We start from the raw sequence: 20001 nt of genomic DNA on the forward strand, positions 1-20001 counted from the left end.
CAAATCAAAATGGTCAAACCATTTCTTTTTTCTCCTCCTATTCCTCCAGTACTGATGTTCAACTCTGACCAAGGGCAACATCTGTTTTGGAGTTTGTGTATTATCCATGTTTGTGTGCGTTTCCACAAACTCCATGCAAATGTTCTCCTTTGTCATGTTTGAACCTAAGACGCCAGCACCGCAAGGCATAAGTTCTAACTTAGGAGGAGAAACTGAACTTTTCAAAAGTTTGGTCAGCACTAGCCAGCAGTAATCATGTGAGCAGCGCTGGCCAATCACTGAGCTGGTATATAAATTGGTATTCTAATGCACTGTGGACCATTGCGTAGTCAAAAGATAGTGGCAGTCATTTGAAAATGGGACCCAAACCAGCGGAACCAAATGAAGGCCAACAATATCAACTGTAGGTAATGTACCCCCTCCACCCTCTGATCCTGGGACAGAGGGTTGCTTTAAGTACTGCAGTTCCTTCACAGTATTTCCCTGAACAAAGGCAGCACAACCTCATTCACTAGAAGGTTCCCTGTCCCTCCATTCTTGGGGTCAGTGGCCGTCCCATCGCTCAGTTCCCCTCTGATCATAATGTTATGGCATATTTTTAACGATATGCCATAACATTTCAAGATGATAATGCCCCTTTAGGGACCACAGGGAATCATTTTGTTGCTTGCATCTGTAACATTGCTTTTATGAGGCCTTAAAGGGGTTGTCCCGCGGCAGCAAGTGGGTCTATACACTTCTGTATGGCCATATTAATGCACTTTGTAATGTACATTGTGCATTAATTATGAGCCATACAGAAGTTATCAAAAGTTATTGACTTACCTGTTCCGTTGCTGGCGTCCTCGTCTCCATGGTTGCCGTCTAATTTTCGCCGTCTAATGGCCAAATTAGACGCGCTTGCGCAGTCCGGGTCTTCTGCTTTTCTAAATGGGGCTCCGTGTAGCTCCGTGTAGCTCCGCCCCATCACGTGCCGATTCCAGCCAATCAGGAGGCTGGAATCGGCAATGGACCGCACAGAAGCCCTGCGGTCCACCGAGGGAGAAGATGCCGGCGGCCATCTTCACCGGGTAAGTAAGAAGTCACCGGAGCGCGGGGATTCAGGTAAGCGCTGTCCGGTGTTCTTTTTTAACCCCTGCATCGGGGTTGTCTCGCGCCGAACGGGGGGGGGGGTTGAAAAAAAAAAAACCCGTTTCGGCGCGGGACAACCCCTTTAAGAAAGAGTTTTCTTACATTTTTATTCAAGTTTTCTTTTAACTATGGCGGTGTTTTTGGTTGGCAGTTGGAGCTGATCACACGTACGGCTGCTATACCTAAACAATCGCCAGGACATATATGTACGTTAGAACGAAGGAAAGGCTTCCTCCTTGTGACATACACTACCGTTCAAAAGTTTGGGGTCACCCATACAATTTTGTGTTTTCCATGAAAAGTCACACTTATTCACCACCATGCGTTGTGAAATGAATAGAAAATAGAGCCAAGACATTGACAAGGTTAGAAATAATGATTTGTATTTGAAATAACATTGTTTTTACATCAAACTTTGCTTTCGTCAAAGAATCCTCCTTTTGCAGCAATTACAGCATTGCACACCTTTGACATTCTAGCTGTTAATTTGTTGAGGTAAGCTTGTGAAATTGCACCCCACGCTTCTAGAAGCATCTCCCACAAGTTGGATTGGTTGGATGGGCACTTCTGGCGTACCATACGGTCAAGCTGCTCCCACAACAGCTCAATGGGGTTCAGATCTGGTGACTGCGCTGGCCACTCCATTACCGATAGAATACCAGCTGCCTGCTTCTGCTGTAAATAGTTCTTGCACAATTTGGAGGTGTGTTTAGGGTCATTGTCCTGTTGTAGGATGAAATTGGTTCCAATCAAGCGCTGTCCACTGGGTATGGCATGGCGTTGCAAAATGGAGTGATAGCCTTCCTTATTCAGAATCCCTTTTACCCTGTACAAATCTCCCACCTTACCAGCACCAAAGCAACCCCAGACCATCACATTACCTCCACCATGCTTAACAGATGGCGTCAGGCATTCTTCCAGCATCTTTTCATTTGTTCTGCGTCTCACAAACGTTCTTCTTTGTGATCCAAACACCTCAAACTTGGATTCATCCATCCACAACACTTTTTTCCAGTCTTCCTCTGTCTAATGTCTGTGTTCTTTTGCCCATCTTAATCTTTTTCTTTTATTGGCCAGTCTCAGATATGGCTTTTTCTTTGCCACTCTGCCCTGAAGCCCAAAATCCCGCAGCCGCCTCTTCACTGTAGATGTTGACACTGGTGTTTTGCGGGTACTATTTAATGAAGATGCCAGTTGGGTACCTGTGAGGCGTCTGTTTCTCAAACTAGAGACTCTAATGTGCTTATCTTCTTGCTTAGTTGTGCAACGCGGCCTCCCACTTCTTTTTCTACTCTGGTTAGAGCCTGTTTGTGCTGTCCTCTGAAGGGAGTAGTACACACCGTTGTAGGAAATCTTCAATTTCTTAGCAATTTCTCGCATGGAATAGCCTTCATTTCTAAGAACAAGAATAGACTGTCGAGTTTCAGATGAAAGTTCTCTTTTTCTGGCCATTTTGAGCGTTTAATTGACCCCACAAATGTGATGCTCCAGAAACTCAATCTGCTCACAGGAAGGTCAGTTTTGTAGCTTCTGTAACGAGCTAGACTGTTTTCAGATGTGTGAACATGATTGCACAAGGGTTTTCTAATCATCAATTAGCCTTCTGAGCCAATGAGCAAACACATTGTACCATTAGAACACTGGAGTGATAGTTGCTGGAAATGGGCCTCTATTCACCTTTGTAGATATTGCACAAAAAAACAGGCATTTGCAGCTAGAATAGTCATTTACCACATTAGCAATGTATAGAGTGCATTTGTTTAAAGTTAGGACTAGTTTAAAGTTATCTTCATTGAAAAGTACAGTGCTTTTCCTTCAAAAATAAGGACATTTCAATGTGACCCCAAACTTTTGAACGGTAGTGTACATGTGTATGCAAATATTGGAAATGGTTAAAATAATTGTTCCATTTAAATCTAAACAAGAGATCTGATCTAACTTTGCACATTACATTACTTGTAAGTCTTGTACTCGTCTTAAATGACAGCCTTTTGTATTATATATCATCATAATCCTTTGCTGCATTTGACGGCTTTAGATTTGACATCTCCAAGTTCTCACTAATGGTTCAGCGTCTGCTCAGAGTTTGCTGTTTTGATTATGAAGGCTCAGTTAAGCCACTAAATGTGTCTGACATTACGCCTGGGTTGGTTTCAAGTGACCAGGAAAGGGCAAAATACACACCAGTGTGGTGGCATCAAATGGCATTTGTATCATATGTATAGTTTGCAACAGAGTATACATGGCTATATAGTGTATATATACTAGTCATTTGGCAGATTACACATGAAAACCCTCATGCCTACTTTTTTTCAGAATTGAGGGGTTTCAGGAAACTGAGATGTGTGAAGTTTTTTTATGGGGTCAACACACTGGAAAAGCTTACTCATTATGCCTGCACATAGCATGGAGGGAGTAGTGATCACTGGTGAATTACTGACTAACAAAATACTCACATCCAAGGTTAATCATTCTGTATCCAAACAGTTATCGGACAATGAATAAAACCAAGAAGTAAACCTCTATTGCTGTAAATGGCTTTTTCGTTGGATATACAAGAGATTTTAGCAACCTGAAAGGATGAGTTCCGGTGTCGCCATCTGTGTGGCTTGAAACTCAGATGACCCCATGATGGTTCCACTGGTCTGAAAACACTACATAGAGCTGTGCCTTATGAGTGAGAGAAAAGTTTGGAAATAATTATGCAAATTTGGTCCATGATCTGATTCAGTTTTTAGCAAGATGCATTTTACAGCAAAAACTGCCTAAACACTTTAAAGAATGTTGGACCATTGAGTTGGCCCTGTAGTGTGGCACAGACTGGCACATGAATAGCGGATTACCATATATACTCGAGTATAAGCCTAGTTTTTCAGCACATTTTTTTTGTGCTGAAAAAGCCCCCGTCGGCTTATACTCGAGTCAGGGAAGGGTTAATAAAAAAAAAACCTCCATACTCACCTCCCAACCGGCGTCTGTGTCCTTGGCAGTGGTGCGGCAAGCTGCTTGAATTCCTGTGTTCCCGGCAGTGATGCGGCAAGCTGATTGAATTCTCCTGGCTGTCCTCCCCAGCCATCCTCTCTACTTGGCTCTTCCATCCCCCGCTGTCAATGCTGTGATTGGATCGAGCGCCAACCAATCACAGTCGGCACTCGATCATTCACAGTCAATCAGTGAATGACTGGCGCTCGATCCAATCACAGCGCTTACTTACACAGCGCTGATAGTGGGGGATTTGAAAGCCGAGCAGGGAGATAACAGCGGGGAGAATTCTAAAGCAGCTTGTCGCACAGACACAGACGCCGGCTGGGGGGTGAGTATGGAGGGCTTTTTTTTACCCAGTATATACTCGAGTATAGCTCGGCTTATACTCGAGTCAATAAGTTTTACCAGTTTTTTGTGGTGAAACTTATTGACTCGGCTTATACTCGGGTCAGCTAATACTCGAGTATATACGGTAATTTATTTTCTGTTTTTGCATTTGCTAATATTCTGCAAATCTGTACAGAACTTTTCTCGAACAGAACTCACAAACTACTCTCCCCATCTCAGACACACGCATTGGGACCACATTTTAGGGAGCAATTAACCTTTTGGTATGTTTTTAGATTGTGACAAAAAAGGGGCAAACACAGATAGACTACATAAACCACATGCAGCTGTTGTGCTCTGCTGGATCTGAACCCAGACACTAGTGATTCAAGGCAAGTTTGTGTTGCCCATACTGGCTCTAAAGCTTGATATCCACAGCGGACAACTCTTATTATCTCCATTTCTTGGACCTTTGTGAATGCAGCATGAGGTTTAGTGGGTAACGGCAGATATACAGTACATGAATGTCCATGTTTAGAGTACCATTCGGTTTTTCATTTTGGTGCTATGGTCTCCTTGCTCCACATTTGTGCAGGACCTCCATTATACAGTATGTCCCATGAGCTTTATTGGTGTTGGTTGACATGAAAAGATTATTGACAGTTAATATGTATGTTTTGGCGAAACAAATGCATATTGACCTCCATTGTGTCTTGTAGGTGAATCAAACAGGTTTACAGCTGGGAATCACAAACTTCCTTTCAATTTCCAGCTTCCTAATGGGTAAGTGTACTTCTGGACATCAGATTGTATTCAGTCTGTTCAATGACATTTTATCCTTGTAAAACACTGGCTTTAGTAAACCTTTCTATGCTTTTGGTGTAAAATACTTTGCATGTTCGCATTTGCCTCCCAGAAACTCATTAATATAGGACATGGCGCGCTCCCTAATCTAAGGTAGAAGAATCAGAAGTAGTGCATCTGAACCCACCGCCCCTCAAACTTTTTTCTAAACAAATAGAACCTTAAATAGTGACTCCTAAGCAAATATCCCCTAAATAAAGGAAGACTCCTTATCGGACTTGCCTCTTAATCTTGCACCTTACAGCCCTCTTGCACACAACATCTTGGCGAGAGCGTCCTGACTAGAGATGAGCGAGTATACTCGCTAAGGCACATTACTTGAGCGAGTAGTGCCTTAGCCGAGTATCTCCCCACTCGTCTCTAAAGATTCGGGGGCCGCCGCGGGTGACAGGTGAGTTGCGGCGGAGAGCGGGGGGGAGAGAGGGAGAGAGAGATCTCCCCTCTGTCCCTCCCCGCTCTCCCCCGCCGCCCCCCGAATCTTTAGAGACGAGCGGGGAGATACTCGGCTAAGGCACTACTCGCTCGAGTAATGTGCCTTAGCGAGTATACTCGCTCATCTCTAGTCCTGGGGAAATTATTTGTAGCAGTGCCTGATAGTCAAAAGGACTGCAACAACATGGACATGTGAGTATGTACTCGGGACATAGAAGACTTGTCCAAAAGGTCTGTCTATATTTTTTTCTTTTTTTGAGCCCCAAGAACTTCCCATACCTTCTCGGAGAGTTGGCAAGCATGTTTCAGCTATAACTGTTACTCCCTGTGATTGTCCTCCACAATAAAAGTTCCTGACATTCCATTAACAGTGTGACATCTGGAGGATGAGTCACGTACTAGGATCGCCATCGTTTTCTCATAAGACAGTTGGCACACAGAGCAAATTCACTTCTACACTGAAGTCTATCAGTCTGGCTCCTTTCAGCTTTATTATGCTTCTTCACAGCAAACTTTCACAAAATCACAATGGAAAACAAATCCTGTCCGTCTGGCCTCTTACTAAACATTAGCAATAACCCTCTCGATACTCAAGCCTAGTACCGAAAGCTTCACACACAGGGTGCATCTCCTACCCTGTCTTTCGAGATGGTCACTACCGTACAGTACTTACAGGCCTTTTACATAGTCTGTCTCTTCAGACTGAGAGCCCTAATTGAGTGTCGCACATTTTTCTTTAACAAGCGCTCTTAATCTGACAGCTCCACAACAGAGAAAACTCCTTTGTTACCAATCACACTCCTGACATCTGGCCCCCTAGTAGCTCAAACATGCCACTACAGTGGCTCCTATGCCACAACATACAAGGGACAGGTCTGCCCTCCACCTAGACCTGCAACATTAAAAAGATGCTCACCCATAAATCCTTGTTCTAGCATTACGTTCAAGCTTCCTCTCTTACATCCACATTCAAAGGTACAGGTTATACCAGTCTGGAAGCGCTTATTCCTATTATATGAATGAGCGTAGATTGCATAGAGTACCACAATCTGTTATATTTCTACTCTCCGTGCATCCCTTGAAAAAATAAAAGCCCTGTGACTCCACGATTTCTTGGTTTTACTTCTTTTTATGGTCACAAGTGTTAGAGTGCATTCAAAAGGACAGGAAACATCAGTTGTAAATCTGCTGACAGGACTATAAAATGTTGGCTTGATATTTCAGCTGTCAGGTTCCTGGTGGGGGCGAATGCCTTTAACCATTTTTGCTCTTTTTTATGCATTTTAAACTGGAATGTTAGATGTAACTTGTCATAAACTGGAACATATAAAACCTTGAAAAAACAGAAGCCAGAAAGCCAATAAACTAAAGAGAAGCTCCATTGGAGTATGGCTGTCTGAGCAACAACATCATATCTTTACAAGACCATGGATATCTGGTGGCGTGACCTGCAGGCCACTTCCTCTGCTGCTAAGGATATTCATATTAATACTTGACAGACAATACAGCTAAAAAGTGATTTGTTAGTGCCTGGGTACGGGCTAGATTTCAACGGTGATGTGTCTTCAATGACATCACTACTGACGAGTAGTGTCAATACGCGTCGAGTGCAGAAACTGGACCAACAGTGGTCTTCCAAACCTGGAGCAGAAGTTAAATATAAATGGTAACTACATTACAGATTCTTTGAGTTTATCATTTTATTTTTCCATTTGTCCTTAATATTTTAATATTCTCCCACCACAATATAGTTTCTACTTTATACAGGGTTGCTATTAGAGATGAGTGAGCATACTCGCTAAGGACAATTATTATTTATCCATCGATGTCGCTGTATGAGGGCTTGTTTTTTGCGGGACGAGTTGTATTTTTCAATGGTGCTATTTAATGTACCGTATAATGTACTGAAAAACTTTTTAAAAAATTCTAATTGGAGTAAAATGAAAAAAAAAACGACATTCCGCCATCTTTCAGTGCGTCTTGTTTCTACGGCGCACAAACTGCAACAAAAAAGTAATGATAACTTTATTTAATGGGTCAGTACGATTACAACGATACCCAACTTGTATAGGTTTTTTTTTACTATACTACACTTTTTTTTTTCAAAGACATTTAATTTTTTTCAATTATTTTCTGCGGTCATCTTGTGCGCGCAATAACTCTTTTATTTTTCCGTGGACATAGTTCAGCGATAGCTCATTTTTTGTGGGATGTCCTGTAGTTTCCGCTAGTACTAATTCAGACTACATACGACTTCTTGATCTCTTTTTATTGCGTTTTTTCTGGGAGACGGTGACTAAAAAAGTCTTTATTTTTTTTTTCGGACGACGTTTACCGTGCGAGGTAAATAATGCACTACTTCGATAGTTCGGACTTTTATGGACACGGTGATACCAAATATGTATTTTTATTTTATTATTTATACTTTTTAATTATAGATATGGCAAAAGGGGGGTGATTTAAACTTTTTTTTTTTACAATTAAAAAAACTTTATTGCTCTTTTTTTACTTTACCTTTAAGTCCCCCTGGGGGACTACAATATGCAATACTTTGATCGCTCCTGCAGTAGGACGTAATGCTATAGCATTACGTCATACTGCATTCTGACGGGCAGCCTATCAAACCACCCCACAGGGATGGCTTGATAGGCAGTCTCTCAAGCAGCCCTGGGGCCTTTCAGAAAGCTCCCGGCAGCCAAGACACCTGCACGGCTCCCCCATTCTCACCGCTAGGGGGCCGTATAGGACTCCCGAACAGCGTTCGTGGGCTTTAAATGCCGCTGTCAGAATTGCATTTAAAGAGTTAATGGCCGTGAATGGCCGATCGCAGCTATTGCCAGCGGGTGTCAGCTGTAGTAAACAGCTGATGTCCATGCTGTATGCAGAGAGGTCAACCCGCGACCTCTCTGCATACATACCCCGACGCTCCAGGACATAAATGTACGTCCTGGAGCGGGAAGGGGTTAAGGGCAGCGCTCTGAGTAAGGGCTCCTGCACACTTGCGTTTTTCTTTTTTTCACGCAATACCTCTGCGTCTTTTTCACGCGATTGTCAATGGGACTTTCTAATGTTAAAAACGCATTGCCAGTTGGTGCAAGATCAAAACTTCTGACATGCAACTAAGTGACAACATGGGGTTAAATATCACCACGGGGGTTACATATCACGCCAAACAGTCACTTTCCTTCTTGTTTGGTTTATTTACACACAATCTTTCACAGAAAGATAGGCGACTGGGTCTCCAGGGAAATAATAAATGCTTGAAACAACACAGTCTCTTCCATATAACGTCCCTTCACAGTCCTTTTCAAAGACCCTTCAATATGGTCCTCCACAGGGTTGAAGGTACAGCAATAACAAGTCCATTTGCTTTGCACAGACCTGTGGATGTACAGAGTGCAGCTGGTCCCGTTAGTGCCTTCAGACCCTTAGTCCACGGGCAGGCATACTCCAGGGGTCCTGTTGGAACCACGTAGCTCCCAGTCTGGTCGCAACACAGCCTTAGCTGAAGTCTGGTCCTCCCAGACACACACCTCTGCTAGGTGTTGAGGTGAGGGGCGTCTCCCTGTCCACCTCTGGCCTTCTCAGCCACACACTCTGGGCTAACAGCCCTCCAGCTCCACTGAGCTGTTTTTTCTGGCTCTCTCAGCCAGACACTCTGGGCTAACAGCCCTCCAGCTCCACTGAGCTGTTTTTCCTGGCTCTCTCAGCCAGACACTCTCTCACTTCAGTAGGAACCACCCTTTTTATACCACTGACCCCACCTGTGGGTGTTTTCCCTCTCGCTTCAGGCACCAGACTGATTGTCTGTTGCCCCCTACAGGCCATCTTCTGTAGCACACCCCTACAATGCTTTAACTTAAAGGGTTGGTCCCATGAAATTAAGGTATACCCTATGTACAGAATAAGGAATAACTAGCTGGTTAGTGGAAGTCCAACTCCTGGGACCTTCACCAATCACAAGAATAGGGGTCTTAATACTCCTTGTATGAATGGAGCTGTGACTGCACATGCCAAACAGTGTTTTTTTAATTCATTTCAACGGGATCACCGCAGTTAACTGAGTCCTTGAGCTCGGTTATATCCAGCAATCCCATTGAAATGAATGGAGCAGTGGTGTGGATGTGTGCTGTCTAGTCCAAGTGGTCAGACCACCAATGATCATTTAGTTATCCCCTATCTTGTGGATAGGCTTTAACTCAATTTTGTGGAAGAGCCCCACTAAGGTCAGTTACAGTATGTGAATTTCAAGCTACATGCTGCAAAAGCACTCGGCTCTTCTTGTATCTAAGTTGCAAGGACGTGAGTTGAGTTGCTGTCATGTACATTTGGTCCTATAATAATAAGCAAATGAGCAGCACCAGCTTGTAAGACCCTATTATTATTTCTGTTACACTTGCAGATTTTGCTGTGGATATGTGGCTAAATCCCACAGACTGATATGCATCGGATTTTTGCATCCCATGTAGACATATTTTTAGTCTTGCTGCTCTTTCCAAGTACACAACCTAGTCTTGCTGTGTAGCCACATCTATTAATTTTTCTTAGCAATGCTCTTGTCTAGGGGCAGTGGGCTCCTGGATTGTATGTGACCGCCTTCACCATACAGTAGTTTACCCTATGTAAATAGACAATCTAGCGGGGAGACAGCTTGTCTTCTGCAAACCTCTGCCATTCCAAAATAAATACTTACAGATCTGCATCCTAATTACCATTTTCCATTCCCAGGAAGTCTAGTTTGGTACTGCTTTTTGCAAGTGTAAATATATTAAAAACTCTTATCTTCTGTGACACTGCTGGATCTCCAGAAGAGCGTAAAGGTCTAGTGTTGTCTGATGCAAAGGTTACATCATTGCTTTCTTGCTTGCATCCTCAAAGAGATTGTATATGAGTAGAAAAACAATGTTGCTTTCTTCTAAAAACCTTTGCCTGTGGGCTATGTCTGTCTAGTATTGCAGTTCTGTTCCATTTACTTTAATGGGGATAAGTTGCAATGCCAAGCACAGCCCAAGAGTAATGCTGTTTCATGATAAATGAAAAACTTTTTTTTTTTTAATTCTCGATAACCTTCTTCAAAGGCTATGGGAACCTTACTAAGATGTGTGTATTGATTTTTCATGTACAAATTCCCTGCAGAAAAAAAAATGATGCACTTAGACAAATTTTTTTGCATGGAGTTTTCCTTATCCTGCATTTAGAAAGCCTCATACTTGGTTTGCAGGCTCTCCTACATTCAAGTTTCTGGCTGGGGGCCATTCTCAGCACTGATTAGCAGGTCTCTTTCTCATGAATGAGCATAAGCTCAGCTTTCCCGCCTCTCTCTTCTTTCAAAGGAGGATTCGTAGCATAACCACACCCACTCAATACTTCATAGCTATCCATCTCTGAGTGGCTAATGGTCCATTCCCCCTACTGCTGACAAAATCAGAAAATTCACCCAAGTGAGTGACAGTCCTCTGTAGTAATAGCTTTCTCTGCTCTCTGTCCTCCTGATCTAATAGCTCAATGCAAAGGTAGTGAATGCACATTCACAGCAGGGGAGGAGGGTAGGAGAGGAGACAGTCAGTTTCTCTGACTGATGGAATTTGCTAAGATTTTAGTCCTCCAGTCTGCAGTGCCTTGGAAAATCATACAAGAACAGAAACCAAGCAATCAGAATTTTTTTATGAAAAACAATTCGAAAAAGTCTTTATTTCAAAAAATGCATTGTTAAAAAAAGAGTGCAAATTTGTACACAGCTTTTAACAGTGACTACAAAGTTTTCAAGTTTTGAGAAATATAATCCTAAAAAATAACAATAATAAAATGGTATTTCTGGAGATTCCCAGAACTGATAAGTTGAGATAAAAGTAGTCATCATTGGAGAGAGACAAAGGCAAAGATTCGGGTGTCGGCGGGGGAGAATGGTAGGGAGATCTCTCTCCCCCCCCCCCCCCCCTCCCCGCTGCCTCCTGCTCACTCCCGCAACACAGCGCTCACCCACGTTGGCACCTGAATCTTTCGAATATCTGTCCTTACCGAGTATGCTCGATCATCTCTATCAGTTTCCCTTTAAAAGGGTTGTCTGAATTACAGCTAATCTGTAAAACTCCTTTCCCATGCATTAAAATAACATATAGTCTGATCGATCATCGAACTCTGTTATTGGCTGAAGTACCTGTAACGTCCCGTAAACAGGCTGGGGCAACCTGTAAACTTGGCGTCGGAAGATGACCCAGAGCAGCAGTGTGGGACACGGCGGGTAGAGGTGAGTATATGAATTTTTTTTTTTTATCTTAGTGAATGTGAAAGGCATTTTATAGATGAGCTATAACTTGAACAATCCCTTTAAGTACCATAAACTAAGTTACTATGCATATAGTTTAGGTGATGGGGATTCGGGGACTTGTCTCATACTCGCCCAGCCACCCATTCCTGCTGTATTTCCCGGCAAAGTCAGTGCACATACAGAAGTGTGACTTCTTCCGGGGGCTTTAGCCCACACAAAGCCTTCTGAAAAGAGTCAAGCTGGTGTGCAAGCACTGATTTCACTGCGGAACAATGGAGCTGCAGAGTATGAAAAAAGGCTTCCCGGACGTCACATCACCTAAACTATAAGCACCATAACTTAATTTATGGTGCTTTTAGCTCACAGTCCCTTTCAAGTCTTTCTTAGACTGTATAGCAATTGTAGATTTAGGTTTATTATTATCCCTTTTAATAACTTCTTTCTTTTCTTGCTACTTTTAGACCTCTGGTAACCTCTTTTAATGGCAAATATGGCAGTGTGCAGTATCGACTCACCTCAGTCTTGGAAAGACCACTATTACCTGCTTACATTGTCCACCGCGAGCTACGAGTCAGCAGCCGTATTGATGTCAACTCTCCATCACTGCTCGTAAGAATCCCGTTAATCACAAGAAAGTTTTTTTTTCCTTAAAACCTTAGTTCTCTCTGGATGACTCCATTTTATTTGTGTTTACCTTCTAATAGCAAGTACTTTTATGTGTCTGCATTTGGTATCTGTACTGGTAATGTATGCAGGTGTGCCAATTTGTTTTATTAGCTCCACATCACACAGTCCCATTTACCGCAGAGTCTGCATTTGTAAGGCTCGCTGTCCTAAACGTGAATAATGACAGCTGCAGAAGACATAATTATGGGAGACTTATTATTAATCATTGCAGGTCTGCTGTCTAACGCAGACCATTATATGTCACGTATCCATCCATTTTTCATGCCATTTTCTACCACTAAGTAAGTGTATGCAGCTGCTGGCAGAATCCTTTCAGCTATCATGCCCTAATGGCAAATTGGATCACATTAAAGCATTGAACTCCATAATGACTGCAAATACATACTATGGCTGGGAGGATCAGAGCATGAGTAACAACACAGTGGTGAGATGTGGAGCTAATGAGCTTTATTCTTTTATCTGCACCCATTTTATCAAAATAATATACAATTATACCTTGCACTTTCATGACAGCTATACAGGAGCCTAATGCTTCAGTATTTAAATATGAATGATATCATCACAGAAAAATACTCTGGCGGTTAAAGCCGATTTTAAACAACACCAATTTGGCATAAAATATCATGGAATTTTTTTTTTCTTGTTATTGGAAGGGAAAAAATATATAAAAGAAAGTTATAGAACTTTACAAACTCTAGGACTTTTTTTTTTTTTAGCCATTTCACATTTCCGATACAAAAAGTGTTCAGCCCTTTGGACTTTCATATCTAACGATATTGGATTGACTTTTTTTTTTAATCGTTTAACTCGATTATAGAACACAAATGCGTCCAGCTCCCAAGACCCCCAAGTCATATTAGTTATTAACTGCTAGGTGAAGTTACAGTCAGACATATTTTCCCCACAGACTTGGCTTCAAAATTATTGAGCTTAGACTCTGAACAGCATTCCATTTGGTGTATACAACAGGTTAAACTCCCGGCGGAAACAACAAATGTATTCATAAGGTTCCATTCACTCAACAAAGGCTAAATGAGTGGCTTTTGGCTCAGTATACCATTTTTATTGTTCAGCTAGAAAGAAAATCGCAGCAGACTGTCAAGGATTACCGGACAACTATGCAAGGTTTGGGTAATTCCAAAAGTTGTCTGCCAATTCACAAAAGTTCTAGAAGTGCTGTGAAGTGGCACTGGACACGGGCCTGGGCTCTCCCTTACACACTGGAGGAGAGTGGCAGATGGGTTCAACCCCCGCAGGGTTACCATTGTCTCCTGGTCTACATAAGTGGGTGCTGGCGCCAACAGGACTTTTGTGGCCTGGTTTAGGCCACACAAGTTCAAAGGAGGGCCTTATTTTAAAGTAGGGCTGGGAAGTAGCAATAGCTCGAAAACTCCATGGAGAAGTTGCAAATGGGTCCGACATTATTGTTGAAGAACTTTTTAATAACAGAAGCTACTGGAACTAACCGGAAGAGATGCCTGCCCATGAGCCAGAAACAAAAGGTGAAGTCCTTGTCTGTTTGCCAGGAACAATAGAATGACTGTTCTGGTAAATGTGGAACTGTCTCTAGCCCAGCTACTGGGTCTGTAATACAAGTCCTTTTCCTTTCAATGAGCCTCTCCACAGTACTTATAGCACTTAACTACATACCATGGTATATATGGGGGCAGTAAAGAAGGTGCTAGCTGCCCAAATTTGTGGAACAGTAAAGTGGTTTTCTGTTCGTCGTGGATATTGCTTCACCTCTCATACTAATGCCAAAGAAGGCAATCATTTTTGTGTATTACGCAGCAATTCTAAGAAATACTGTGTATACATTCCTGTATACTGTGGGTGGTGAAGAACTTGTTAAATTTGATGTGGTAAAATGCTCCATGTGTAAGAAGGGAGGGGGGATTAGAAAAGTTAACTTGGTGTACTCAAAAAAATAGCATAGAATTTAGTTATGGAGACTTAATATGATGGTGATGATTACTAAAGGATGTGTTCTAGGTGCTCAGATTGTAAAGAGTAAAAGCCCTAGATGCTATCATACATTTACGAAAGGTGGTAGAAAAGCTATGCTTTAAACATTAGCAGGTTACTCTCAGCTAAATGTTGTCTGGAAGGTTATTTAAAGTTTGATATGTTTTGAGGCATATGCCAGGGTTTATTATGAGATGCTGCAATGATAAATGACTATTGGTGAGCTTATGGGGGTTGTTGTACAATAACCATACACATAAGCAATATACAACTGCTGTGGATTGTGTGTAACAGTGTAGTTAAATTTATGTAACAGGCTAAGTTATTGCCTCCGTGGAAGTTGTGTGAGCACTTCTGATTCCAGACATAGTGGCCATCGGAAGGTGCACATCACCAGGTCACCGTGCTTGGCAGGCCATTGTGTGTTGGATGGATAAATAAGAAGACACATTGTACTCTGCAGACTGATGCATGTTTAGGTATAAAAGGCAGAATATGTCAAACCCATTGGCTGTTGCATTGGGGTGGTAGAGTGAGCAGAATGCTTGGTTATGGCCTAGTCATCAGCCATGAGTGAAACCCTAGAAGCCTGTATAAAGAAATTAGGTTCAGCTGTTAATTGCCCATATTTTTTGTCCCAAAGATAGTCTTATCTCCACTTTGTTGCTGAGAGTGTGGAAGCCCTCCCTTAAGAGACTGAGTGTTAATTCCATGAATTTTCAGCACGTCTCTAAAGGCCCTTTTACATGCAATGATTATCGCTCAAAATCCGTTCAAATGGCGGAAAACGAGCAATAATCATTACATGTAAATGTGGGCATTGTGCACTTTGCATTTGAACGATGATTTTAAGGTTAACTTAAAATCCATCGTTTCGCCACTGAGAGATAAAGCAAACATATTTATCTCTCAATAGACCCACACTGTTTTCCCCACCACATGTTTTAACTAGGCGGAATAGAACAATGCAGCTGGACATGTGTTTAAACACAGGCTGGGCTCTGTAAACAACTCGTTGAGGTCCTTTAACATGCAAATGAAGATGATAAAGTGTTAATGGCAATTAAACCTTTATGCAAATAGATCACAAAATCTTTCAGTTGTTTGAAAATATTATCTTTGCATGTAAAAGGGCCCCTAGTGTTTATGTTAGGCCTGCTTATTTGTGAAAAGACTGAGTAGCTAAAGAGTCGGTAATGGAGATAGTATTGCTTTATGAAAAGACTGTAAGTACAAAAAGTCTGCTGTGTAGTAAATAGAAATATACTTTTTCTTGCCAGGATCGGCAAGTCTAGATACTGTTGCTAAGATTCTACAGTCAATATTTTTGAGCATTAGTGATTTGCATTGCCAAGGTGTGTGAAACGGTTATGCAATGTTCTGAAACTATGTGCCAAACTAGTGACGGGTCAATTAAGCTACCAAGTAAAGATTGTTATCTAGTTCTAGTTCACTGCAACGTGTTCTCCATCGATTTACTGTCCTGCCCTCGGGGCACTCCAACAAATGTTCTATGGTTGTCATTGTGATAGGGCCTGGTGATGTGCCAGTGAGAGGAACCTGTTTTGCACTTCATGAGTGCATGATTCTTAGAACCTTCTGCATGCTGCAGAAGTACTGCACTCATCTAGCCATCTACTGCCAGTATACCAAAGTCCTGTGTCCAAAATCTCATAAATTAAATAAAACGACCAATGGTGAAGGCATATATAGGTTATAAAAACATAAGTGCATAGCTATAAGTTACAGTGCAAGTAATCAAAATGGCATTGTATATAAAATGTCTCATGTTTTTACATATTGCTGTATAGTAGCAATATCCAAAGTACAAAAGTTACAGGTGGTAAGGATTAAATAAATATATGCATACCTATAGTTGTCAACGGCTATGACCTTCAACTATAGAGTATGCCATATGGATCTAATGAAAATAATGTGGAAGACTTTATAACTGTCCTCCTTTTTAATGGTTATAAAGTATACTGCATGGACCAAACATACAGCAGATTCATTGTAATGGTGGAAACGGAGAGTAGAAACGGCAAATGACGTAGTATCTGGTGTAGCCTATCACAGCTTCCAGAATTTAAAGGATCTGCTGCTGATGTCTTGGTGCCAAATACAATAGGACCCCTTCAGAGGTCTTGTGGGGTCAGTGCTCTTGTGTTTTCAGAGTTGTTTTAGCGACATGAGGGGACCTACAAATGATTATGTAGGTGGCTATAATATTAGTGTGTGTGTGTTACCTGTGGCAAAACATTTTTGTGGTCACGGACATAGCTTAGAGCAAATGAGAGTTATCATACTGAAAGGCAACTTCAAGTCGCAGTATCATAGAAGAATTTTGGAGTATAAATTTATGGCTATGTTTGATACCCTCAAGAATGGAATGAACCTCGGCCCGGGATGCTTGCATGAGTGGAGAATATGAAAGGTTATATTTCTTACACTTTATTGGAAATACCCACCTTCCGAACTGAAGCAATTCATGGTAATGTCCATCCACAGGTATCAGGGTGTGCTACGAAAATATTTCCTACACCATTACTTCACACCTGCAGTCTAATGACACCATTCTCAGTTTACTCTTGACACATTGGCATAAAAACCAATGCTTGCTCAATTTTGTTTATTCTAATGTAGATTCACACTGAAACTGATCCATGGAAAACTTGCCTCCAGGGTCACATGTTTAATTTCCATACAGGGAAGCTCCAATTGTGAAAGGACAGCTGTCTCTAATAAAGTGGCAATTCAGTGTATTAACACAATATACACTCGTTGACAAAAAAAACTATGCACCCAGATAGAAATGTCTGATGGCTGCAAAACTTGTCATGCAGTTATGTCATAGGCAGATATGTAAATGATTACAGTTGTGGTCTGATTGGACACTGGGTCTTGCGACCAGAGGCCATAAAAGTACTTCTCACATTAAAAGGCTCTCAGGGACTACTTTTTGTGTAGTGTACCTCTTGTCAAGAGATTGTTGACTGCTAGGCAGGTCTCTACAATGTACGCAGACATTTTGCCCAGTTAATAGACTTTGAGAGGAGGCGCATCTCTGAAATGAGAGAAACAGCATGGCCCTGACAGACCACCAGTAGCGAGAACCATTTGATTTGCCAACCAGCACGAGCAGATCCAACGGTTTTGTTGTCCACCATCCAGACAGAGATGGCACCTTCATTATAGACCCCAGTCTCTGCCTGGACCATTTCCAGCTGCTTAGCAGATAGAAACTTGGTTTCTAACCATTACATGTCCTGCCGTTAACACCCCAACACCGTCCTCTTTATTTGTAGTGGTATTATGAACAAGAAACTTGGACTGCTATAGACTGGAACTGTAGCATCTTTGACAATGATTCCAGGTTCTGGTTGGGAGCTGATGACAGTAGGCTTCAGCAGCTGAGAGTATGCAGAATCTAGAGGCCCAGTTCCAACATGTGTAGGCAAATGTGCAGCAGGAAAACATACAGAGCCTGTATGCCTCCATGCCCAAACGCATCTCATCATGTATCCAAGCTAGAGGTGGCCCAACAGGGTACTAGAGCCTCCATGCCCAACCGCATCTCATCATGTATCCAGGCTAGAGGTGGCCCAACAGGGACCTAGAGCCTCCATGTCCAACTGCATCTCATCATGTATCCAGGATAGAGGTGGCCCAACAGGATATTAGAGCCTCCATGCCCAACCGCATCTCATCATGTATCCAGGCTAGAGGTGGACCAGCAGGATACTAGAGCCTCCATGCTCAACCGCATCTCATCATATAACCAGGCTAGAGGTGGCCCAACAGGTTACAAGAGCCTCCTTTTGAATAGTTTCAAATAAACTTATCATTTCGCTCTAATACTGTAATCCCTTACATATATCATCATTACATTCACATTAATGAAGTTTCATCCAATTCCACCAACTCCTTCTTGGTGCCTTTATTTTTTTGTCAATAAGTGTATATTACTACGTGGTCTAATTAAATAAAAGTTTCAGTAGTTTGAAAAGAACCACATTTAAATAATGTTTTTCCTATGTGTTTATACCTAAGCGTGTCTTTCAGCATAATGTTATCCTGTTGAAAGCAAAAAAGTGAAATCCATTAGCACCGCAGGTGATCAATGCTGTATAAACATTGTAAACTGTGACCATGTGATAGATAGACATAATCCTCTGTTTGCCTTTGATATGATATGCCTGCTATGTTCCTATCTGGATAACCTATTTGCTATCTCGTAAATGCACCTTTTAATCACAGCAGATTTCCCTTAATGCGTGTCTGTTTTCACCATCCCTGCTTGCGTTGTGTGTGTGTTTATATTCCATAAATGCAGTATGGGAACTATTTCTTTATTTTCTAGACACCTGTACAACAATCCAAAGAGAAAACAGTCGGCTGCTGGCTGTGCACCTCAGGACCAATTTCTTTAAGTGCCAGAATTGGGAGAAAAGGTTATTGTAATGGTAAATGTAATTTTTTTTATACCACTTAAAGTGTTTAAAGAGGTTTTCCTACCGAAATCATTTATCACCTTTCCACTGGATAGCAGAAAAAAAGACCAACGTCCTTTTAAAGTAAAAAGTTTAGTTCAAGCTTTACTATGTAACATTCAATCCAGAAGACGAAAGCACTTCTATTTCAGGCATCTGTTGCGCCTTCCTCATTTGCGCTCCTGCTGTATCCACGGGATAGGTGATAAATGTATGAACGCTGCGGGTTCGAATGCTGGAACCTCCAAGGATCGTGAGAATGATGCCACTCTTCCCCATAGTGAATGGAGCTTGGTGCACATAGCTGCATTCACTTTTAATGGGACTGAGGGAGATGGTCAAGTACGTCACTTGGCTACCTCCACAGATAGTGAATGGAGCAATGCTTGAGAGAAACTGACAGTCGAAACATCTTATGAGGAAGGAATAATGATTTTTGGGGATTTTTTTAGTGCACCAAGGATGATGCCTTTGGAAGTTTTTCTAGTGACTGGAGCGGTGGTCATGCATACACACTAATGCTTCATTCACCAGGGAGGACTAATGGTGTGCCATCTGGGCAGTCTCAGTGGACGGACACCCAACGATCATACGTTTATCAGCTACACTATGGATAGGTGATAAATGTGTTTGGTTGAATAACCTCTTTATGATAGATTGGATTATTGGATAAAGGGTTTTCTCAGTAGCTCAAAGATGGACCTTGCCTCCTAGCTCATGCAATGAGCACTTTTCTGCTTTCTTATGTCATGATGGTCCTGTGTGTTGCACAGAATAACTATAGGCAACTACAGATATTGGAGGAGATTTGCTAAAGTGCACCAGAAGGGTCATAAATAGTACCAAAATAAT

The 20001-nt window shown here is 41.9% G+C and overlaps 1 protein-coding gene across 1 annotated transcript in view; it reads left to right on the forward strand.

Annotated features, from left to right (window-relative positions):
* Window positions 1-20001, forward strand: part of ARRDC4 (arrestin domain containing 4) — a 59527-nt gene that overhangs the window by 19711 nt on the left and 19815 nt on the right. Inside the window, exons 3-5 of the mRNA XM_066592839.1 lie at window positions 5163-5226; window positions 12469-12616; window positions 19020-19122. Coding sequence (XP_066448936.1) covers window positions 5163-5226; window positions 12469-12616; window positions 19020-19122 — 315 coding nt within the window. The remainder of the gene's footprint in view (window positions 1-5162; window positions 5227-12468; window positions 12617-19019; window positions 19123-20001) is intronic.

The sequence above is a fragment of the Eleutherodactylus coqui genome, chromosome 2 (genome assembly GCF_035609145.1).
Source record: "Eleutherodactylus coqui strain aEleCoq1 chromosome 2, aEleCoq1.hap1, whole genome shotgun sequence".
In the NCBI taxonomy this organism is placed as follows: Eukaryota; Metazoa; Chordata; class Amphibia; order Anura; family Eleutherodactylidae; genus Eleutherodactylus; species Eleutherodactylus coqui.